The 25,876-nt window shown below is 38.0% G+C and overlaps 1 protein-coding gene across 1 annotated transcript; it reads right to left on the bottom strand.

Annotated features, from left to right (window-relative positions):
* Positions 1–15,029: 15,029 nt before the first annotated feature.
* LOC110865672 lies at positions 15,030–15,987 on the bottom strand. Its single transcript, XM_022114998.2, has one exon. The coding sequence runs from the start codon at positions 15,965–15,967 to the stop codon at positions 15,161–15,163; it is 807 nt and encodes a 268-aa protein (XP_021970690.1). The 5' UTR covers positions 15,968–15,987; the 3' UTR covers positions 15,030–15,160.
* Positions 15,988–25,876: the final 9,889 nt, after the last annotated feature.

Below are 25,876 nucleotides of genomic sequence, written 5' to 3'. Positions count from 1 at the left end.
TAATAAGGTTTATGTTTATTGCCTACATGCTAGAATTTGCATAGAACTTTGCTCGTAGTATGCTTACATTACCTTGCTCACAACTTGTTATTGCATGAGAATACTTATGTGCTTACACTCTTCTGTCATCGCACTATTCGCGAACCTTTCTCACTTATGTTGCCTTTGATGTGAAGATCAATGGCCGCACGAATTACCATGACTCAAGCCCAGCTAGAGGCTCTCGTTGCTGCGGCAGTTGCAGCCGCCCAAGCAGGTAGTATACCCTGCAGTATAGACACTAGGATCTTTAGATCCTACATTAATTCTCGTACTTAACTTTGCCCTATTCGTACACAATAGGTCAACCCGCTCAGCAACAACCTGGGTGCACCTTCAAGAATTTCATGGATTGTCGTCCTACCTCGTTCAGTGGCACGGAGGGAGCAGTTGGACTCCTCCACTGGTTTGAAAAGCTCGAGTCGGTTTTCGAAATGTGTGAATGCCCTGAGGCTCGCAGGGTGAAGTTCGCCACTGGCACACTTGAAGGGATTGCGCTCACTTGGTGGAACGCACAAGTGCAGATCTTAGGGTTGGCAGCTGCTAACGCCACACCCTGGAATGATTTCAAAGAACTGATCAAGAGGGAATACTGCACTAGAGAAGACATTCACAAGTTGGAGGACGAGTTGTATAACTTGAAAATGGTTGGTTCGGAAATCGAAGCTTACACCAAGAGATCAAATGAGTTGGCTGTGTTATGTCCAACTATGGTGGACCCTCCATACAAGCGTATTGAGTTGTATCTCAAAGGTTTGGCACCAGAAATACAGAGCCACGTTACCTCGGCTAATCTCAACAACATCCAGGAAATCCAGCGTCTCGCTCATCGCATCACCGATCAGGCAGTGGATCAGAACAAACTGCCAAAGCGTATCAGTGCTACTGCTACCACTACTGCTTCTACTACACTTGCTACTCCCAGTGAAAGTAAGAGAAAATGGGATGGGGATTCTAGCAAGGGATCAGCTTCAGTGCAGTCGCAAGCTCAACAGCGAAAGACAGACAGTTACCAGAGTCCAAGTCAGCACTCCTCAGGCAGCCACAGACAGGGAGGGTATCGAGGAAACCTTCCAAAGTGTAACACCTGCAACAAACATCACAGTGGCCAGTGTAATAAGGTTCGTTGTCAAAGATGCCTCAAGATGGGTCACGAGGCTAAAGATTGTAGAAGCGCTCGTCCTGCAAACCAGAATCAGCAGCAATCCCAGGCACAGCAGAATCAGCAGCAGGGTAACAAAGGGTGCTTTCATTGCGGTGTAGAGGGTCACTTCAAAAGGCATTGCCCTCAGTTGAACAGGAACCAGAACAACAATCACAACAACAATCAGGGTAATGGTAACAACAACAACGGGGGAAACAACAACAACAACGGCAATGAAGCTCGTGGTCGTGCTTTTGTGTTGGGTCGAGGAGATGCAGTGAATGATCCCAATGTGGTTATGGGTAAGTTTCTTCTCGACGATATTTATGTTACTGTCTTATTTGATTCGGGTGCTGATACAAGCTATATGTCATTGAAAATGAGTAAATTATTAAAACGTACACCAACACCTCTAGACACCAAACACGTCGTAGAACTAGCCAATGGTAAAAGTGTAGAAGCCGCACAGGTAGTCAAGGGTTGTAGTATTGTTCTAGCGGGTCAGACTTTCTCGATTGATCTCATACCCATAGTTTTGGGTAGTTTCGACGTCGTCATCGGTATGGATTGGTTATCCCAACATCACGCGGAGATCTTATGCAAGGAAAAAGTTATTCGTATTCCTCGCTCCAGTCAAGAAACTCTTGAAGTACAAGGTGACAAGAGTGGTGCTGTGGTTGGCATCATCTCTTTCTTAAAGGCGCAGAAATGTTTACGAAAGGGACATACTGCCATTCTGGCGCTTGTCACTGACGCGTCAGCAAAGGAAAAGAAGCTGGAGGATATACCAGTTGTGCGTGATTTTCCTCAAGTGTTTCCTGAAGATTTACCTGGTTTACCTCCTCATCGTCAAGTCGAGTTTCAGATTGAGTTAGCTCCTGGAGCAGCACCAATAGCCCGCGCACCGTATCGTTTGGCTCCAACCGAACTGGAAGAACTGTCGAAGCAGCTACAAGAGCTCTTGGAAAAGGGCTTTATTCGTCCAAGCTCTTCGCCTTGGGGAGCTCCAGTATTATTTGTAAAGAAGAAAGACGGTACGTTCAGGATGTGCATCGACTACCGCGAACTCAATAAGGTGACGGTGAAGAACCGTTACCCTCTTCCGCGCATAGATGACCTATTCGACCAGTTGCAAGGGTCGTGTTACTATTCCAAGATTGATTTAAGGTCAGGGTATCATCAGCTGAGAGTCCGGGATGAGGACGTCTCCAAAACCGCTTTCAGAACTCGCTACGGTCATTACGAGTTTCTTGTCATGCCATTCGGGCTTACGAACGCGCCTGCAGTCTTCATGGATCTTATGAACAGGGTGTGCAAACCTTATCTTGATAAGTTTGTTATCGTTTTCATCGACGACATTTTGATTTACTCCAAGAGTCAGGAGGAGCACGAGCAGCACTTACGTCTTATCTTGGAACTTCTCCGAAAAGAGCAATTGTACGCAAAGTTTTCAAAATGCGACTTCTGGCTTCGTGAAGTCCACTTCTTAGGCCATGTGGTGAACAAGGATGGGATTCATGTCGATCCGTCCAAGGTTGATTCGATCAGAAACTGGCCAGCACCACGTACACCGACAGAAATACGCCAATTCTTGGGTTTGGCGGGTTACTACAGGCGATTTATTAAAGACTTCTCAAAGATCGCTCAACCACTTACTATGTTAACACAGAAAGGTGTCGTTTACAGATGGGGTAATACGCAAGAGACCGCTTTTCAGTACTTAAAGGATAGACTTTGCAGCGCACCTATTCTCTCATTGCCAGAGGGCACGGATGACTTCGTGGTTTATTGTGACGCATCGATACAGGGGCTTGGTTGTGTATTGATGCAGCGGGATAAAGTTATTGCCTACGCTTCGCGGCAACTCAAGGTTCATGAACGGAACTACACGACGCACGATTTAGAGCTGGGAGCTGTTGTTTTCGCGCTTAAGATATGGCGACACTACCTGTACGGTACCAAGTGCACGATTTACACCGATCACAGGAGTCTCGAGCATATTCTTAAGCAAAAGGATTTGAATATGCGTCAACGGAGATGGGTTGAACTTCTAAACGACTATGAATGCGCCATCAAGTATCATCCAGGCAAGGCCAATGTTGTGGCTGATGCCCTCAGTCGGAAAGACACTCTACCTAAGCGCGTGCGAGCGCTACAGCTTACTATCCAGTCCAGTCTTCCTGCTCAGATACGAGCTGCACAGACAGAAGCACTAAAGCCCGAAAACGTCAAAGCTGAAGCCTTACGAGGCTCAAGACAACGCATGGAACAAAAGGAAGACGGCGCCTATTATGTAACGGGGCGTATTTGGGTCCCACTTTATGGCGGTTTACGCGAACTTGTAATGGATGAAGCTCACAAGTCTCGCTATTCGGTACATCCAGGGTCGGATAAAATGTACCACGACATCAGTACTACTTATTGGTGGCCTAGTATGAAGGCTCACATCGCTACGTATGTTGGAAAATGCTTAACCTGTGCGAGGGTCAAGGTTGAATATCAGAAACCATCTGGTCTACTTCAGCAGCCTAAGATACCGCAATGGAAATGGGAAGAAATTTCCATGGATTTTGTTACAGGCTTACCTAGATCTCAGCGTGGGAACGACACAATATGGGTCATAGTTGATCGACTCACCAAGTCTGCACACTTCCTGCCGATCACGGAAACGGACAAGTTCTCCACTCTCGCAGACGTCTATCTTAAAGAAGTTGTTTCGAGGCACGGAGTGCCCACCTCTATTATTTCGGATCGCGATGCACGATTCACGTCAGAGCTTTGGCAAGCGATGCACAAATCCTTCGGCTCACGTTTAGACATGAGCACAGCATATCATCCTCAGACGGATGGGCAGTCTGAGCGAACTATCCAAACTCTAGAAGACATGCTTCGAGCGTGTGTCATCGATTTCGGCAACGGCTGGGAAAAACACCTCCCTTTAGTGGAGTTTTCATACAATAACAGCTATCATACCAGCATTCAAGCCGCTCCATTCGAGGCATTGTACGGACGTAAATGCCGGTCACCTCTCTGTTGGGCAGAGGTGGGGGATAGTCAAATTACGGGTCCAGAGATCGTAGTGGACGCCACAGAAAAGATTGCGCAGATACGACAACGCATGGCGGCAGCACGCGACCGTCAGAAAGCCTACGCGGACAAGCGTAGAAAGCCTTTGGAATTTGAGGTCGGAGACCGGGTTTTATTGAAAGTTTCACCCTGGAAGGGTGTGGTACGTTTTGGCAAACGGGGCAAACTGAATCCGCGGTACGTCGGACCATTCGAAATCTTAGAAAAGATTGGCAAAGTAGCCTACAGATTAAATCTACCAGCTGAACTCGGTGCAGTTCACAATGTATTTCACGTGTCGAATCTGAAGAAATGCCTATCAGATGAGACCCTTATAGTTCCTTTTAAGGAACTCACTATCGACGAGCGGTTGCAGTTCGTCGAGGAACCAGTTGAAATCACGGACCGGGATGTTAAGGTCCTCAAACACAAGAGAATCCCTCTTGTTCGAGTTCGTTGGAACTCCCAGCGTGGCCCAGAGTATACCTGGGAACGCGAAGATCAAATGAAAGAAAAGTACCCCCAGTTATTCGAAACCAATACATCCACTACTGAGGCTGAAGCTACTACTACTGAATTTCGGGACGAAATTCCAAATCAACGGGGGGATGATGTGACACCCCAGGAAAACCAGTGAACGATGTAACTTACCTAGCTTCCTCAGTGAGTGCGTACCAAATTTCGGGACGAAATTTCTTTTAAGTTGGGGATAATGTGACAACTCGAATTTCCAAGATTCGTTTTCGTATTTATTGCACGATCATGTATTGATTGCCATGAAATTATATATGTTTTGATTGTTTGATTGTGCATAGTTGTTTATTATTTGTGAAACTTGTCAAATGTGTAAACTTGGTGGTGGAACTATGAAATAGTTATGAGATGGTGTACTATTGTAAATTATATTAGTTAGGGGTGTAGAGAGCCATTAGTGAATTTATTTGATTATACTTAACCCTAATCCCCTCCCTAATCATTCACTAATCACTTTCACCAAAACCAAAGCACGTACTCTCATTTCTTTGGCTCTCTAGCAATCATCACCAAATCATTTGGCACAAGATAATCATCACTTGATTCCTCTCTCTTTAGAATCATCACAAGGTAATTGTTTAATCATTGTTGTGATTAATTGTTGATTGTTTATTGATTTCTTGATTCTTGTGTTCATGGAAAACCCTAGCTCTCATGTAATATTCTGTGATTTAATCATGGATAGTTGAAATTACAATGATGATTAGATGCATGCTTGATAGGTATCATGGTGATAATTGTTGTGGTTTAACAATCGATCGAATAAACTTGTTTGCCGTCATATGATTTGATTTAGGGTTTGCTTGAAGGATTTACGTAACTGATGAAATCGTATGGAACGTGAATGTCTCGTATAATTACTGGTAGTTTGTTCTGAGTTTATGTTAATATGTTGCCTGAGTTTAATGTAATGCCTGAGTTTATGAAATGTTCCGAATATATTGAGTTGTTGAGCTGAGTGTATATGATGTTCATTGGTCCGAGTATAATTGGACTACCAAGGGTCCGAGTTTAAATGTTTGATTGAAAGTCTGAGTTTAATCTCAACCCTTGTCCGAATATAATGAGTTTACTTGGGCCGAGTATAATGAAATGATTGTTGCCCGAGTTTAAATGTTAATCACTTGTCCGAGTTTAATGAATTGAGGTGGTCCGAGTTTGATGAATTGTTTGGGGTCCGAGTTTAATGAATTAGATGTGGTCCGAGTTTAATGAAATTGATGAGGTCCGAGTTTAATGTATTGGACTGGTCCGAGTTTAATGAAATTGAGTGGTCCGAGTTTAATGTATTGTTTTGGTCCGAGTTTAAGGACACATCATTGGACCGAGTTTAATGACTAACCAATGGACCGAGTTCAAGGATAAATCATTGGACCGAGTTTAATTAACTATCCATTGGACCGAGTTTAAACATGATCACCCATGTCTGAGTTTGTATGATGATTACATGTACTATCCGAGTTTTGAACAGGGAGACCCCCCCCCCCATACTTGTCTGAGTTTTTGAGAGGTGCATGATCCTGTAAATGTTCATATGAACTAAGTGAATTGTATGAAGGGGTTAACTGTTATGTGATACATGATTTATACATGATATTGACTATCAAGCACTATGTGACATTAGATTACATGCGTATCATTTCGAACATGAACTGATTTGTTATACGTGCATACAATAGGACTTGATTAATTACTTGTGAGTGCATAACCTAGCATACCGAGCAAACCAAGGTGAGTTCACACTCTTACCAAGGCATGGGATTCCCGGGGTGTTGGGAATGGGATTGAAAGGTTGATTAGATACACTATTGACACTATGACTAGACTACCACATTACTATCCTCGGATGTGAAGGATACTTATACTGATCACTATCCTCGGATGTGAAGGATACTTATACTGATCACTATCCTCGGTTGTGAAGGATACCTATAGTTACGAGTAGTCTAGTGGTTATACAACGTGGAACACCACCACCAATAACGTGGAACACCACCACCAATAACGTGGAACACCACCACCAATAACGTGGAACACCACCACCAATAACGTGGAACACCACCACCAATAACGTGGAACACCACCACCAATAGAACATACAAACGGCTCAGTAGAGCCACCTGCTACAAACGAACTTACTATTACGCATTTACTTTCTGTGAAGTCGCTCAACTAGTTTGTTGATCATTCTGTTACATGCCTTGCAGATCGTTAGGTACTGGGAGCTTGCACTGGAGAAGCGGGTCGTTGTGGACAAGGATCGTGGCTTTTCTGTTGAACTATTATGACACTTAAAATTGTTAACTACTACTGGATTATTTACTATGCTTCCGCTACATTTTGAAACTATGGTTTTGTTTGAACACCTTTCGTGTTGAATGGATGGTTTACTTTTATTTTACTTGATATAAATTGCATGTTCAATATGATTGGTGGCTTGATCCTGGTCAGTCACGCTCCCAAGCGGTGATACTCCGCAGGTGGATTTTGGGGGTGTGACATCAGCAAATCCCACCAATAGCAAAGCTCAGGTATAGGGTCTGAGGTATGTGTTTCTGAAAAACATACCTTAATTGTTTGTAGTATATTCCAATCCGTGAGACACCTCCATTCAACAACTTGATCATGATCTGAAACACAAAAAATCCACCAAGTGTGTAACCTGTTAATCCAGACCACTTTAGACCCTACTCCTAAAACAAACAAGACCAAAAACTAGATCGAACCAACCAATGCGTAATGGAGACGACGATAACCGGGGATCACAATGAAAGTGGCGGTGGATGATCTGTTGTGCATGATGTTGCAATTGCGGTGGCTTAGGGATGGTGATCCATCAACGATGAAGGTGGCACAAACGGAATATATAATCTCATGTTTGCAAGTTTCTACTAAACTTGGTACAAATCAACAAGATACCTAGTCCCGTTTGCATCATATTAGTATGTTTATCACATGGGGGTTTTTGTCACACCCTCAAAATCCACACGCGGAGTACTACCGCGAGGCGTATGACTGACCAAGATCTAGCCACTAATCATGTTGAACCATTTACGTAAGTTATAAATCATTCAATTGACATGATTAGTATTCAAAGTTTAAATGTTCAAAACACCGTTTAATTTAGCAGCGGAAGTATTAAGAAAAACCCATTATAACTTAAAACCACAAGTTCTTTAATTATACGTTAAACATAAAGCTTACAAACCACACACTCCAGCCGATTGCGGTGTCCATCCTTAGTTGTAGCGAGCAACCTGCAAAGCATGCAGTAGAGTGTCAACATATAGTTGGCGAGTTCACGAGCTATTCATTTTTAGTTCCTAAAACGTATATTGTTTAGATAATGTATTTATAATCAAGTTATGGGGAGCTACCGCATCTATAAGCTCACTAAACTGTCGATACCAAATACTGGTGACGTTGAGTTGTTGTGCCCCAAGTCAATCTCTATCATTATTGACCAAGTTGCAAGGCCTACCAGTTTACGCCTGATCCCCCGGTCACGGTGTGAGGTTTGTCAAACTTAATAGCGTTATCAACTAATATCCAGTTCGCTCCCGGCGATTAATCGGTATTGTAAGTGGGGACTTTCCATGATAGAGTTTCGTTTAGTTTGCTAGCCATGCTTTATAAATAATATCCAAACGAATTCATCCCAGGAATAGTAGTTTAAAAGTATTCAATCGTATCCCCCCGGGAATAGTAGTTTAAAAGTATCCTTTTCAAGGATATAAGTTCGTCCGCGTCCCCCCCCTCCCCCGGGACGCATGCTTTTAGTGTGTGTGAACTCACCTCGGTTTGCTCGGCAGGTAATTTACTTGTTTAAAAAAAAGTTCGGTCGACCATGTCCGAAGAGTCTACGAGACCAAAGGGGTGTGTTGTGCTGCCACCGCTTCCCGTTCTGAGCCGATACCCGTATCACCACCTCCGCCGCTAGCCGGAGCCCCACCACTAGCTTAAGTCGCCACCACGTCCCGACAGAACCACCAACTTCTCGGCCATCATCCCCCACCCCAGTTTTATCTTGGACCCGACCCGTTGTACTGTCACTGTCCAGCTTCATCATCATCGTTATCGGAAAACGACCGGAACAGGGTATCACCGGGCCGTCACCGGAGAAGTCAGTTGTCAGAAAAACGTTGCCGCTCTCTTTCTCTCCCGTCTCCCTTTCTTTGTTCCCTCTCTGTTCTCGTCGTCGCGTCGCCTCCGTGTGCGGCGGCTCTCTCCCTCTGGTCCATAATTCGTGTAGATGTGAGAAGAATTTGAAGAAATGAGGGCTGAGTCATGGTTATGAGATGAAGTGGGGGCTGGGGGGTTGCTTGGCGAAGAAGAAGGGCGCCTGATTGTTGGTCGATACCTGGTTCCGGTCGCCGGTGGAGTGTGGGAGAAGACATAGGGGTGTGTGCGGCTGTAAATGTTTTTGAGATAGGGTTTATTTTGTTTTAATAAAATGAGGGGTTAAACTAAGGATATGCTTATATAGCCTAGGGTTTAGGGTATAGGTGGGTTGGGCTGGGCCTGGCCTAATGGTATGAACACGTTAATTTTCGTGTTTCATTTAAACGGTCTCATGTGTATGTTAAATTATGTGTTGCTAGTTTCGGGTTATCTGTTAAATGACACGTTTCTCTCGACGCGATTATTATTATATTAAATAATAATAATAATAATAATAATAATAATAATAATAATAATAATAATAATAATAATAATAATAATAATAATAATAATAATAATAGATTAGCCTTCTCTCGATAATTAGGATCGAGAGTACAGATTGTCACAGTTTTAGGGTTTTAGGTTTATCTGAAATGATTATTTAATATGTTAAATAATTTAAGTTTCAAATATATTTATTCACAACTAAATAATTAAATTAATTATCCTTTTAATATATTATTACCTTAATAAATAATGATATATCTTATATATAATTTATTACTTATTAATTTATTTTTATTTATTAGTTAGTTACTAACAAAGTAACTAAATAATAAAAAAACCGGTTTCAATAAACGTCAACTAAATAATCCTTTATTTAATATCTTTTGTTTAATTATTAATTATTATTATTCCAAAACAATAATAACCAATTTCCTAGATTCATTAATCATCCAATAATTGTCACCATGAGTATATTTCATGTTGGATCATTCAACATATATTCAACATTACACGTATAGTTGTTGCTCTTGATGTAACCTTTATATCTTATCTTGATAGAAATGATGTTGAATGTTTTTACTTGAGCATGCTAATTCAGCTAGCTAGAGGTAGAATGGGCATGTGAATAGTCCAAAGTGTCAACTACCATAAACATCCCCATAAAGTTTACCAAACATATCATTGCTTCAAATAAAACTTAGATAGTCTGCCAAATCTCCATGATGTTTACCAAACATATCATTACTTCAAATAAGACTTAGATAGTCTGCCAAACATATTCAAAATGATTTCAAACAAATGTCGAATAAAGGCCAAATTAAGACCAGTTTTTTTTTTTTTTTTTAATTCAGGTAATTAAAATATTATTTTTTTAACAACCAATATACTTTCATTCCACACGAAAAAAGACAATTACAAAGCAATGGCAGGTAGTCGGGCAACAAGACCAAATCAAACATATAAAACATAAAACAAAGAAATATTTAAATAAAAACTTAAAACTTCATTGGTTCATTAACATTAATTATGATGAAGACTCAATGTTAGCCAAAAATCTACAAAGTCAAAGTCCCAATAAAATGATTTTTTTCAGTTATCATCTCTGTTTTCGTATTCAGGGGCTTTGTTGTCCTCAATAAAATGATTTGTGGATTCTTCTTTTTATCTAGCATTACATTTAAGTAGAGACGTCTCTAAGAATTCAAGTACAAAGTACAATGTTCGAGCTCAAAAAAATATGCCCTTTCGTAATGTTTTATTATTATTTTTTTAAATAAATCAAATTAGTATTGGGCTCAATAAACATAATGCCAAGTGTGCTAAATTTTAAAACATAAAAAAGATTTGTAAATGGGCCTATATTGGAATAGGGATGTGTTTATTATTTAAAAAAAATAAATAGCCAATATATATATATATATATATATATATATATATATATATATAGATATATATATATATAGGGGACCGCTAGAATGAGAACCACCACGAGTTGTAAGAACCACGAGAACCGCGACCCGCGGGTGGCCGTTGACCACGAAATTTTTTTTACACCTAGATCCGTATATTTTAAGACCGGGTGTAAATTTTGGGTTCAAACGGCGCGCCCGAGGGGGTAGTTTTTTACGCCCAAAGTTTGGGTTTTTTTAATTTTTTTAATTTTTCTTTTTTTTTTTAACCAAATTTTGGGCGTAAAAAACTACCCCCTCGGGCGCGCCGTTTGAACCCAAAATTTACACCCGGTCTTAAAATATACGGATCTAGGTGTAAAAAAAATTTCGTGGTCAACAGCCACCCGCGGGTCGCGGTTCTCGTGGTTCTTACAACTCGTGGTGGTTCTCATTTTAGCGGTCCCCTATATATATATATATATATATATATATATATATATATATATATATATATATATATATATATATATATATATATATATATATATATATATATATATATATATATATATATATATATATATATATATATATATATATATATATATATATATATATATATATATATATATATATATATAGGGGGAGGTTCATTTGAGAAGAAAATTAAATTGAGAAGAAAAAGAACAAAGTGTACAATTGTAAAACATTAAATAGTATTTCTTACATCTCATTTATTATTATCTTTGATTAATTAATTAGTCATAAAGACTATTGTCCTTCACACTAAATTTTTTGCCTACACACATCAAAATTTATCCTATACATTTTGAAAATTTATCCAACATATATTGAAATTTATCTTACACAACTCGCAATTCATCCTACACACCTCGTAATTTATCCTACACTTTAAATTAATTGTTTTTCTTCTTTGAAAAAAAATATTTTTTGAAACTAAGTTACAAATTGAATTTACTAGCTATTAAAAAGGTAGACTAACAATTAATGATCTATTTAAGTTTACCAATATACCCTTACCCTAATATTAAATACAAAAATTAAATGAAGTAAAATAAATGATTTTTATTGGTTGAAATTTGTTCTTTTTTATTCTTACAAAAAATTTGTTCTGATTTGAACCCTCCACTATATATATATATAGGACAAAGATCCGTTAGGAACCACCCCTTATTGCGAGAACCGTGAGAACCAGTGTGAACACAAACAGTAATTCCTAAAAAAATCTAAAAAACACCCAAATTTTTTTTTTTATTTTTTTACTATTTTTTTTGAAAAAATCGCTATATTTTGTTAATAAAAAAAATAAAAAAAAATTTCAAAAAAAAAAAAAATTCGAGTAACAGTTATCCATGCACATGTGCATATGTGTCGTTTCTTTGTCAAATTCCGTAATTCATTACAAATAATAGTCAATTGCACTTTCATTTACACTACTACGTGTAATACACTATCTTTTACATTACCAATGTTAGAAATGCACATGTGCATCTATATGTATCAACAGGAAATAAGGTGTTTTTTGGTACACTACTTTCTCTTTCATCTATCATTCCATCCATAATACACAAGCATGCACATGTGCATTTCTGTCATTTCTTTGACAAATTCCGTAATTCATTACATATATTAGACAATTGCACTTTCATTTACACTACCATATGTAATACACTACTTTTTACATTACCAATATTAGAAATGCACATGTGCATTATATGTATCAACATGAAATAAGGTGTTTTGGTACACCACTTTGAATACACTTTCATTTTGATCTATCATACCATCCATAATACACTACCATTACCTCCTACCATCCATAATACAATACCATTACCTCCTACCATCCATAATACAATACCATTAACAATATTTTCACTTTATTACATGTATGTAAACACCATTTATACCATCCAATCAACATATTACATAAAAAATTGACAACTATAACCAAACCATCAACCACTAGATATAACTAACTAAAAAACATGTATATGGGTCTACTTCTCCATTCAAAATCACAAACTTTTTGTACCAAAACACGTTATATCATGGTTATACCTAATTATGCACATGTGCATTTTGAATATTGGTAATGTAAAAAGTAGTGTATTACTAATGGTATTGGAAATTAAAGTGCAATTGTCTATTCCTGATAATGTATTACCGAATTTGTTGAAGTAATGATACATATGCACATGTGCATGGATAACTGTTACTCGAAAAAAAAAGTTTTTTTTTTTTTTTTTTTTTTTTTTTTTTTTTTTTATGGAACGAAATATAGCGATTTTTTGTTAAAAAATATTAAAAAAAATAAAAAAAAATTTTTGAGTGCTTTTTTGATTTTTTTTAGATTTTATTTTGTGTTCACATTGGTTCTCGCGGTTCTCGCAATAAGGGTGGTTCTCGCATGAACCTTACCCTATATATATATATATATATATATATATAGGGAGGGGCTCATGCGAGAACCACCCTTATTGTGAGAACCTTGAGAACCAATGTGAACACAACCTAAAATAGCTAAAAAAACCTAACCCACACCCCCCCCCCAAAAAAAACCTAAACCCCCCCCCCTCCCAAGCTAAATGCTAAAAAAAAACCTAAAAAAAACCTAACACCACCCCCTCCCCCCCAAAAAAAACCTAAACCCCCCTCCCCCACCCCCCAAAAACCTAAACCCCCCCCCCCAAGCTAAAATGCTAAAAACTAAACCCCCAAAAACCTAAAAAAATCTTAAAAAAATCTAAAAAAATCAAAAAAAAAATCTAAAATTTTTTTTTTGAATTTTTAATATTTTTTATGTTAAAATCGCTACTTTTAGAAGCCAAAAAAAAAATTTTTTTTTGTAAAAAAAAATTTTTTTTGGCTTCGAAAAGTAGCGATTTTTTTATAAAAAATATTAAAAAATTCAAAAAAAATTTTTTTGTGTGATTTTTAGCTATTTTTAGGCATTTTTGGTGTGTTCACATTGGTTCTCGCGGTTCTCACAATAAGAGGTGGTTCTCGCATGATCTTCTCCCTATATATATATATATATATATATATATATATATATATATATATATATATCAGATTCTTTTTTTAAAATCCACGTGCCCCTCGGGTCTTGTGCGGAGGTCCTCTCTGCACACCATCATAGCCGGCAGTGCATTTAAGCTACAAAAATTATATACCATTAGTGGCGACAGGTAATAGCGGAGACAGACCAAATGTCGCCGCTATTGGTCGATCCGCGTCCCGGTGTCTGAAGCCAAACCCCAGCCATTGATCCTTATCATGATCCAACGGTTGGAGATTTAACAAGCAATAGCGGCGACAAGGATACTTCATTAGCGGCGACGCCTTGTCGCCGGTAATAGTTCGATCCGTGTGCTTACACAAAAGAACAATCTTGGCCCTTGATTGAAACATGATCTAGTGGCTGTTGTTCTCCCCTTCAAACAAACACACTTCAAATACAATTTTATCTTCTCTTCAATATAAACACAAATCATGCTCATCTGTACATCTTTGTCATCGGAGCTTCTTCCCGTCCTTCACAAATAACGACAATAATCTGTCACCGGAGCACCTCCTTCATCAGCGGAGCACCTTTTTCGTCAACCACCACTGTCACCGGAGCATCCTCCTTCGTCACCGGAGCACCTTCTTCGTCACCGGAGCACCTTCTCCGTCAACCACCACTGTCACCGGAGCATCCTCTTCGTCACTAGAGCACCTTCTAGCGAGTTTTTTAGTTTTATGTGTAAATTGTGTATTGTATTGTTTGTGTATTATGTAAAATGCTTTGTGAGTTTGTGAATGTATAGTATGAAATTTGAATAAAAATACAACGACAAGCTTTCTAGCAATTTCCTTTTATGCTTTGCTATGAGATTTGACCGAAAATTACTTGTAATGCTTTGTTTGAGTTTTTGAGAATTTGCAGGTTCCGTCAACGGCGAGCTTTCAGGCAATATTCTCTGGCAGAAGCATTAGCGGCGACAGGTTTAATAGCGACGACAAAAAGGGCAATAGCGGCCGATCTATACCGGCGACCCTTTAGCGGCGACATGTTGCCGCTAAAACCAATAGCGGCGACAAAAAGGGCTTTTAGCGGCGACACATGGCGCCGTAAAAGGTACCCGTTTCTTGTAGTGTTATACATATAAAACCCAACTATAGATAACGAACTTAACGCGACGCTTGATTCGAGTAAACAATCTACTTTCTTATATTACATCATATTCTAACATTTACAAAAATACAGGCAGATCCACTAAAACTTAAATCCCAATATTTGAACTCGGTTACCCTATTGAGAGCGAATATTAAGAAGAGAAACCCTTGCTTTGATGAAGGTCCTCGACATGCACTCTAAACTCTCCTCAATGACTTCAGTGTGGGATTCTAGAGCCTCATTTGAAATATGAGGTTGATCTACACTCGCCTTTTTTGGTTTACGAATCAAATTTGAAACTATTGTCCAGTTGGTAGACTTTGGTTTTGACCCAAATATGGACATAGATGAGATGAGTGATCCAAATATGGAAATACTCAATGCACATGTATCTCTCAGTGATCTAATCAGAGATGAGAGGTGGTGATCAAGATCCAAGAGAGCAATGCCCTCAATTTTATTATTCATTTTCTTTAGTGCTAAAATTGCTCTTTTGGCATCCTTCATTTTCCAGAGTGAGGAAGAGTCACTTTTCAGACCCTCCTTTCTTCTTCTAAGAGCTGATTCGATATTTCTTGTTTGCTCACTTACTTGTTCCATGACATCTTTTATGGAGCCACAAAGATCTAAAAGACTCATTGATAGATCCAGTAACTCATCAACCAATTTATCATCCTTTCTGTGCAAAAGGGCTTGTTGGGTCTGAGGCAAGCTGATAAGATCGTTAACAGATGTGTACAATCTTTTCAGCCGCACTATAGAACCACAGGCTGTTTCTACATTCGCTGTTGAACAGGAAGATGCCTCCCATGATTTGAGTTGAGCTAGTTCCTCTTCAACTTGAAGATTGCAAGGATGTGATCTGCTTGGCAAACTGATGGATCGAACATGGCGGACATTGGTGGGTAATGAAGGAGAAGACACTAACGAAACCATTTTCATGAGTATAAACAAGAAATGATATGCAGATGTTTGTGACAATGACAAGATGTTGTGGGTCTTATATACATACACAAACGTGTCAACTTGATACTAAGAAACAATCACATTAATGAAGAAGCGTGTGCAATCTGGAGATTAGCAGACAAATATCTGAAGTTATTAATTGGCATTGGTTAAGGAGCAAGAAGTGAGATGCCCTTTCTTTCATGTGTCTTGGAGTTCTTTACGAGCCACCTGTTCCTACATTTTTAAGGCCACACGTATTTTGTCTTCTTGGTCTTAAGATATGAAGCATGTGTCCTACCTGTCAAGGCCGTGTCTTTCGTATATAAAATAACTGAGAAGTGGTTGTCTTCATTTTTTTTTTTTAAAAAAAAAACAAGCATGCCTTTCATATATAACCTTCAGTCCTCTCTAACTATATAGCTCGTTACTTGATTATTATTAGACTACTTTAGCACTAGTAAAAAATGAATAACCATGATGCAGGTGTCCTATTTACTAGTGGTTTTTGGCTTGAAGATGAAATAAGAATAGTAGTTCCTTGGATAGTTGTGAAATCCTACAATTTGTTGGTCCCAATTTATGAACTTGATATGAAATAAAGATGAAACAAGAACAAGAATGAAACAACAAAAATTTCTATTGAACCTGATTGAATGTGATTCTAAAGAATGATTGTGCATATTTTCAATTGAAAATCCTAATCCTATTTATACATGTGGAAGAGGTGTGTCCGAACCATCGCATCCCTTAAAGAAAAGTCGCGTCCCTTGATGTTGTCTGAATATTGCCGCCCTTTCTGAATAGTCTTGATTCCTGGATATGTCAATTCCTTTAGATGTAGGTTATACAATTTTCATCTTGGGGCTTCCTGTCCTCACACTTATCTAACTAATGTAATTAGATCATAAACCTAACTATTTACTAATTACATAAACGACCCACTAACTTTGACCCACTTGGATTAAGGAATTACACATCAATATGCCCCCTAATTTCTTAGTCCATGCTTTCAACATCATCACGCTTTAGCATCTTCATTCTTCAAGAGAATGAAAGCTTTATCTTCCACTTGATCTCTCCTTGCTTTGATTCTTATTCATATCTTTAGCATCATCTTGTGCTTCATCATCTTCATCACGAACTTGTTGTAGAAGATCCTTGTCAAAAAATAGATATGTTTTTCCGGCAAGTTAAGCAGATCTGGTTTGTATTTCTTGCAAAATATTTCATGAAATATGTATAATATATTATAGAACAATCCCTATTGAAGAGTTCTAAATCTTTGCAAATCTATACCGATGAGTCGACTCTTTAAAATATTCAAGAACAGATCTGAATGCAAAAGAAATTTTTCATGAAAAGGTCGAAATGTTTTTGCAAATAATTCGGGTGACATATTTTCAAGAACATATCTTGATGTTTAAAAATAAATTTTGTTTATTTTGGGTTTTACGTAAACCCAAAAGCTCACAAAGGTTTTGTTTTCTAATAAGGTTTTATTATTTTTAATAAATCTCATATAAGTTTTATTTTGTATTGTAGGTTTTTTTTTCTTTTTTTTTCTAATAAATCCTATATAAGTTTTATTTTGTATTGTATTTTTTTCCTTTTAATAAGCATGCTGATTTGTTTGGTATTTTTTGGGTAGTTGTAATTAGCATGGGGGTTCGGGTGGTGGGTCAAGCCTATTTGGTCAAAAAGGAGCGGGTCGTGTCTAGAGTTTTTTTTTTGGCGTGGGATTTTGATAAGAAAACGTCCTGGTTTGTTTAATTTTGCAATATTGTCGAGTTTAGTCGAGGTTATTTGAGATCCGATTCGGATATTGGCTTGCTTACATTGGGGGTTAAAGGTTTACATAAGGTTTTGGTTGGTTTATAGTGGGGGTTTTTAGGTTTACGTGGTTTTTTCAGATTTCACATCAACGTTGGGCATATTCTTTTGTTTGTTTTTCCAAGAAGTTGATGTGTATTTCACAGTCGGTAGTTTGTGTGGGTTGCAAGGGGTGAAAGTTCTAAGAAACAGAGGTTCTTAGTTTTTTTACGTCGGGTTTTTTTAGGTTTACATGGGTGTTGCGTTGGTTTACATTCCTCTTTTTAAGTTGCTCGTCGGAACAACATACTCTTGTTAACAAAGGTTCTCCAATTCCAGATCAATAATGTAAGGAGAAGCGTTGAGATAACGGACATCCATCAAGCTCAAAAAGAAAACTTGTGTTTCCCATGTTCACAACGATTGCGGTTTGTATTTCGCATAGCCACCGTTTCGGTAGTCAAAAAAAGGTTGCGGTTTTGCATATTCAATCTTCATTGCTTCATTAAAATTAACAAAGGCGGTCTCTTTGCTTCGTCCACTAGAACTATTTGTGTATGCATTCTTAGGGTTTTTATTATTTGATCAACGGAAGTTGAAATCGACATAAAGGACATCGATGATTCAATCGCAACAAAACCAAACACGATCAGGTATCAGAGAACGTGTACTTCAAAAATTCGGTAACGTTTTTCAACAGAAATAAGACTCACTTGAATCGTCTCGGAAGTACTGAACAACAAAAATAACAACTTCGTAGAAACCAGACCGACTTTGAAACAAGCATGCCTTGAACGAGTCTAGAACACTCGTAATCCTCAACCGGCTTTGTTTGAGAACCTGTTCGATTTCACGGTTTGTTTGAGAACCTGATTCAGATACACAACGATCTCTTTGCTTCGTCCACTAGAACTATTTGTGTATGCATTCTTTTGGTAGTTAACAACGCTAATAGAAAAAAATGTGTAAAATTAATCATATCGATTGCTATAACAGGATGGATGTGACACACACAGATAGATAAGCTGTCACAGTTGTCAAAGACTGTTTGTCGGGTTTCCAATGCTCACACAGGGTGATAAACAACGCTGATACGAACACATGTGTTTTGAAATAGGCTTTGTTCTTGGTTTAGTGAAGTTACACGTAACATCTGTTATATTCAGATTTAAACAATGCACGCCTCAACTTAGATAACGGACATCCATCAAGCTCAAAAAGAAAACTTGTGTTTCCCATAGTCACAAACGATTGCGGTTTGTATTTCGCATAGCCACCGTTTCCGTAGTAAAAAACGGTTGCGGTTTGCACATTCAATCTTCAATACTTCATTAAAATACCACTAGTAGAAGAACCTGACATGTCTTCATGTTACAGAGAATGTTCTCCAAATTGATCCACAAATTCCAACAAATTGTGTCTGTCTGAACCAACCGAAATCCACAAATTCCAACAGTTTCTCTGTCGCTAATTTCTCCACTCACCGTGAAATCGAACAGCTTCTTCGTAGATTCCGTCCGGTTTCAAAGCCGGTTGAGGATTACGAGTGTTCAAGAGAACTTATCGTGTGTTGTAGTTTGGACATGTGCCTATTCCAATGGTCCCGGTACTATTTGTGTATGCATTCTTTTGGAGAACTTACCGTGTGTTACAGTTTGAAAAGATGACCGAATAGAGATTTGAATAACAAACTGTGGAGAACTTGTTTGCGTTATCCATCAACATAAGCGGGTGAGGCATTTGATGAGAGTTGTAAGGAGAAGCATTGAAATCTAGGGTCCCGAAGAGTTGGGATTCAAGGGTTTATGAGTCTGAGTCCATTGTTGTTCGTGAATGTTTCGAATCATCATAAAAGACGTATCGGGTTCTTCTGCTAGTGGTCGGGCTTCCAATGCTCACACAGGGTGATAAACAACGCTGATATCAACATTGAAGCGTTGGGATTCAAGGGTTTATGAGTCAAAGTTAACATTCAGATTCAGATTCAGAAAGTAGATGATTTTGTACTTGGTTTATTCTCCTTAATCTATTAGAACGATCCTTGTTTTGTCACGTACATGCGTTTAATTCCCAACATCCTTGTAGGGTTTAGAATGTTTGAAGGAAATGTTGGTTCAATATCACCGGTTTCTAACTTTATGCTTGCATCCACCACAATGAATATTAACTTTGTTGGAATTTGTGGATCAACAGAAATAACTGAATAAATGTTTCTCAAATATGAATGCACGCAACGAATTTGACAACTTTGGGTATATTCGAAACCAACTAAAATACGTTGGGTATATTCGAAACCAACTAAAATACGTTAAAATACGTTAAAATACGTTAAAATACGCTAAAATACCCTAAAATACGTTAAAATACACTAAAATACGTTAAAATACCCTAAAATACGTTAAAATACGCTAACTTACGTTAAAATACGCTAACTTACGTCACAATACGTTAAAAAATGCTAAAATACGTTAAAATACGCTAAAATACGTAAAAAAATACCCTAAAATAGGTTAAAATAAGCTAAAATACGTTAGAATACGCTCAAATACATCAAAAATACCATTAAATACGCAACAATATGTTAGAATACGTCAAAATAGGCAAAAATACGTCAAAGTATGCGACTAACGATATTTCCACACACATATACATATAATACGACACTATGGAGTACAAGTGGATTTCAAACAAAACTGTAGGTAATCATAGAATATGATATTCGCACGCAACCGAACGGCACCGAAACGACTTATGTTGAAGGTATACGTAATAAAACGACAAAATATGCGAAAGTTCGGCAAAAAATGAGACGTATACGCGTCGAACCGAGGGAAAAACGATAACACTAAATTTGAAATAATGCCATATACGATCGTATAGGCCTAGGTTATATCGTATATCAGCATAATACGAATCGTATAGGCCTATACGATTAGTATTAAACTTTGAATTTTCTCAAAAATACCCCTGAATTTATCAAAAAACCAGGGGTATTTCAGTAAAATCATCGATTAATACGCATCGTATAGGCCTATACGATGCGTATTGAGCTATAAATTTCTCAAAAATGTTTTTAAATCAAGGGTTCCATCATTACAACCACTTGCTTTCAACAGGGATGTAATGCAATGATTCCTCTCAATTGAATAGACAGACACTTGCTTCATAGGACTCACTTGAATTTGTGGATTTCGGTTGGTTTAGAAACTTAACAAGAGAAGCAACTAAAAAGCGTTTGCTTCAGAAACTTAACAAGAGAAGCAATGAATTCGAAGATCCTTGTGTTAGACACAATTTGTTGGAATTTGTGGATTTTGGTTGGTTCAGATCTCTATTCGGTCATCTTTCCTCTCAAAGAAGGATGAGATATCGGCAGTTAGCTCGAAGAAGTTTCTCTCAATCAGGTGTTCCATTAGATTTTCCCTTTTAACAATGTCCTGTTAATTGTTGGAAATTTGTGGATTTCGGTTGGTTCAGACAGACACAATTTGTTTTCAACAGGGATGTAATGCAATGATTCCTCTCAATTGAATAAACAGAGACTTGCTTCATAGGACTTACTTGAATCAAACAGGCATGCCTCAAACACTTAACATTTTTAGAAGTTTTCAATAAAATTTCATTCTTCTGTGAACTTGTTCTCTATGAAATGTCTCACTTAACAAGAGAAGCAACTAAAAAATCGGTGAACGGTATTTAACGTACACACCTTGAAGTACTGAATCAACAAAAATAACTGAAACACTGAATCAAACAGGCATGCCTTGAAGTACTGAATCAACAGAAATAACTGAAATAACACCTTCGGAATCTATTAACCCACAATTTGTTGGAATTTGTAGATAGACACTTACTTCATAGGACTCACTTGAATCGTCTCGGAAGTACTGAACACCAGAAGGATGAGATATCGGCAGTTAGCTAGAAGAATTTTCTCTCAATCAGGTGTTCGATTAGATTTTCCCTTTTAATAATGTCCTGTTAATTGTTGGAAATTTGTGGTTTTCGGTTGGTTCAGAGAGACACAATTTGTTTTCAACGGGGATGTAATGCAATGATTCCTCTCAATTGAATAGACAGACACTTGCTTCATATAACTCACTTGAATCATCTCGGAAGTACTGAACAACAGAAGGATGAGATATCGGTAGTTACGAGATTCTTCGAGAATTAGAAAAGGAGAAAATACGGAACAATAGAAGGATGAGATATCGGTAGTTACCAGATTGTCTAAAGAAGCGCTTTTATCATGTGTGATCGAGAGGTCGGTCTCAGGTGGGCGTAAGATCTGTGGGCCCTATTGTCGGATATGTGACTCAAGAAAGTCATTGGACTGCCGCAGATGAAGTCAAATGTGATCAAACTTGGACATCAGACGTAAATCTTGAAGAAACGGAACATAATCCCAGATTGTCTAAAGAAGCGCTTTTATCATGTGTGATCCAGAGGTTGGTCTCGGGTGGGCATAAGATCCGTGGGCCCTAATGTCAGATCTGTGACTCAAGAAAGTCATTAGACTGCCGCAGATGAAGTCAAATGTGATGAAACTTGGATATCAGACGTAAATCTTGAAGAAACGGAACATAATCCCAGATTGTCTAAAGAAGCGCTTTTATCATGTGTGATCCAGAGGTCGGTCTCGGGTGGGCATAAGATCCTTGGGCCCTATAGTCGGATTATTGAACCAAGAAAGTCATTGGACTGCCGCAGATGAAGTCAAATGTGATCAAACTTGGACATCAGACGTAAATCTTGAAGAAATGGAAGATAATCCCAGATTGTCTAAAGAAGCGCTTTTATCATGTGTGATCCAGAAGTCGGTCTCGGGTGGGCATAAGATCCGTGGGCCCTATTGTCGGATCTGTGACTCAAGAAAGTCATTGGACTGCCGCAGATGAAGTCAAATGTGATGAAACTTGGACATCAGACGTAAATCTTGAAGAAACGGAACATAATCCCAGATTGTCTAAAGAAGCGCTTTTTATCATGTATGATCCAGAGGTCGGTCTCGGGTGGGCATAAGATCCGTGGGCCCTATAGTCGGATTATTGAACCAAGAAAGTCATTGGACTGCCGCAAATGAAGTCAAATGTGATCAAACTTGGACATCAGACGTAAATCTTGAAGAAACGGAACATAATCCCAGATTGTCTAAAGAAGCGCTTTTATCATGTGTGATCCAGAGAAGACGTATCGGGTGAGTTGTGGTTGATTTATAGGAGGAGGTTTTGAAACGAATATATGTTTATGCGAATTTAAAGGACAATATTGACAGAGGTGCTGGTCTTTTCTCCCACTATGCAAACTTGAAAAATCTCACCATAACACATCTAATATGACACATGATAAAAACGCTTCTTTAGACAATCTGAGATTATGTTCCGCAAATTGGGAACCACATATTCATGTGTAAAAGCCTGGAAAGATGACCGAATAGAGATCTGTATACACCCTTGGTATTTGTTTACCACATGACACATGATAAAAGCATTTCTTTAGACAATCTGGGATTATGTTCCGCAAATTGGGAACCACATTGTAGACTGGTTGGCTTGAATGGTTTTAATAATACCTGAAAATGGAAATAATCGTGTCAAGATCTTTATCAATCATATCATCGACCAACTACTTGAAATCCCTTTTGTTTCTTGGGTTCGCATTCGACACAACACAACAAAAAATAAATTCAAAAAAACAGTGGGCTGATACGCATCATATAGGCCTATACGATGCATATCAAGCCCGCCGCCAGACATAACCTACACCTGTCAGTCTGCCATGTTTTTTACTTTAATTCAATACGCATCGTATAGGCCTATACGATGCGTATTGAATTGAAAAAGTGTGTAGATAGATAGGGGTGTGCCATTAGAAAACCCCTTATAAAAATCAGACTTTTTTATCATTTGTCTTCTTTGTGTTTTGTTCAATGGTAGACAAAGTACAATCGAGTAATATACCCTTTCTATCATTCTGCACACATTTTCTTATTAAAAAAAAGAAAAATAAAAAAAGGTACAATGAAAGGCAATGAGACAATCTTAGCCCTTGATCAGATTTGATCAATGGTCTTGGTTTAGTTCCTTAGTTCTTGCATGAAGATATGGTTCAAATTTTAAACATTTCCTATATATATATATATAGGTACGAGATCAGGAGAAAACAGTGAAAAGTGTGAGAACGGTGAGAACGGATCCTGGCCGGCCACGTGGTATAGCGCTCTAAATTATGTGCGGGGGTACAATTGTCATTGTCCATTTCCCGCAAAATAATGACGTTATGATTCCGTTGCAAAAAAAATTAAATAGAAATGGCGTTTTCATCGTAATGCTAGTTTTACATGGCCTTTTTTTTAAAAGTATTTTTTTACGAATGGCGTTTATGTTTGAATGGCGTTCTATTGATATCCAACAGATATGACGTTTTTGTGTTTTTTACTTATTTTAATTTAGTTTTTTTAACCCTTTTTTAATGTTGTTTATGTTTAAATGGTTACTATTTGTTAATTATTCTAATCATGGCGTTTTCATTGATTTGCATAAATATTATCGAAAATCACACAACGAAACATGTAGATGCAATAATCTAAAAAGTAAAACACATTAGTCAACATTAAAATTATACAATCCATGGCGTTTAAGCTAATCTACATAATCTACCATCCTTTGTGCTATTCTCCTGTCCCCTGTTTCATACATTTCACGTATTTTTCCCCCTAAAGCCAAGGATTTGTTACAAATATTATCAATCGTGTTCTGATTTCATTTTCGCTATGAAGCAGGATTTTTACAATGTATTTCGCCCTCAGTTCATTTAGCTGTCTCTGCTGTAGTTGATTTAGGGCATCTTCTTTTTCCAAACCACTTCTCCAACCAGCTATATCCCTATGTATGTTTCCATATGCCTCATTGCGAAAACCACACAGTCGACCACGTTACACATTGTCCTCTAATCCATCTTTTGTCTGACAATCTCCGCCTTGTTCATGATCTTATGCTTTGGGTGTTTTTTAAGACGCAAGTAGTTTGCAAAAGCACCGTGCTGCAGTTTCACATTTTTTTGCATATATTAGTTTGGCGTTTTGTCAACATAGTTCCTATATACAAAGTTTTTAAGATACTTACCAACTTTCCCACCCATCCATCATACTTATCTTTAATGCTGAGGTCATCCCGGTTACCGCTGTTATCAATACATCAACTCTTTCGTGTTTTATGTTGAAGCAGACAACATAGAAATGTCTTGCCCATATAATTGGCACGAAGACCAGTTCATAATTTTTGATGGTTTTATCTTTCTGGTCTCCTTTGAAACAAGCATTTTTCAGAACAGTTTCCATGTTTTTGTTGAATTCTTTGTATCGTAAATTTACTTTCGTTTTTTCGTCGTATATCGGAGTATTCTGTAATATTGAGTACCACATTTTAAACAACAAAACAATGTCGTAATATAATTTCATCAATTAAATATAGCAAAAGAGTTACCAGCATTATTTCTGTTAATTCTGTGCAAAATAACCTTGAGGGTGATTCTAGAGCCTTGTATCTTGGAATGTGGAGAGGAAAAGATTGGCTAAGTTGGTGTAGGATGAGTCACGCACAAATGGGAAGCAAGTTTCATCAAATCGAGCATGTCGGCTTACATACATGCGTGACGATGCTGGATCAAAGCATTTGTATCCTTTGTATTGCGGGGCATAGCCTAGAAAAATACAAGGGATACTGCGCGGTGCTAGTTTGTGAGATGCATAGTCACGTAGGTATGGATATACACAACATCCAAAGACACGAAAATTTGTGTAATTAGGTGTTATGGAGAAGAGTATTTCGAAAGGTGATTTGTGATTTAGGATCTTAGTGGGCAAACGATTGATGATGTATGTGGCCGAACTGAAGGCATCGACCCAATGAGAGATGGGAACATTTGCGTGGAAAAGCATGGATAGACCCGTTTCAACAAGGTGCCAGTGTTTTCTTTCGTCACGTCCATTTCGAGGGGCGGTATAAGGACATGAAAATCGGTGAAAAGTGCCATTTTCATCAAAGATTTTTCTCACAATTGTGTTTGTAAATTCTGTACCGCCATCACTTTTGA

Source organism: Helianthus annuus, chromosome 15 (genome assembly GCF_002127325.2).
Source record: "Helianthus annuus cultivar XRQ/B chromosome 15, HanXRQr2.0-SUNRISE, whole genome shotgun sequence".
NCBI lineage: Eukaryota > Viridiplantae > Streptophyta > Magnoliopsida > Asterales > Asteraceae > Helianthus > Helianthus annuus.
Note: the sequence above shows the minus strand (reverse complement) of the source record. Positions and strands in the feature narration are given on the sequence as shown.

Excerpts from the sequence above, each read along its gene's own strand:
- LOC110865672 (XM_022114998.2), bottom strand. The coding sequence starts at position 15,967 with ATGAAAATGGTTTCGTTAGTGTCTTCTCCTTCATTACCCACCAATGTC.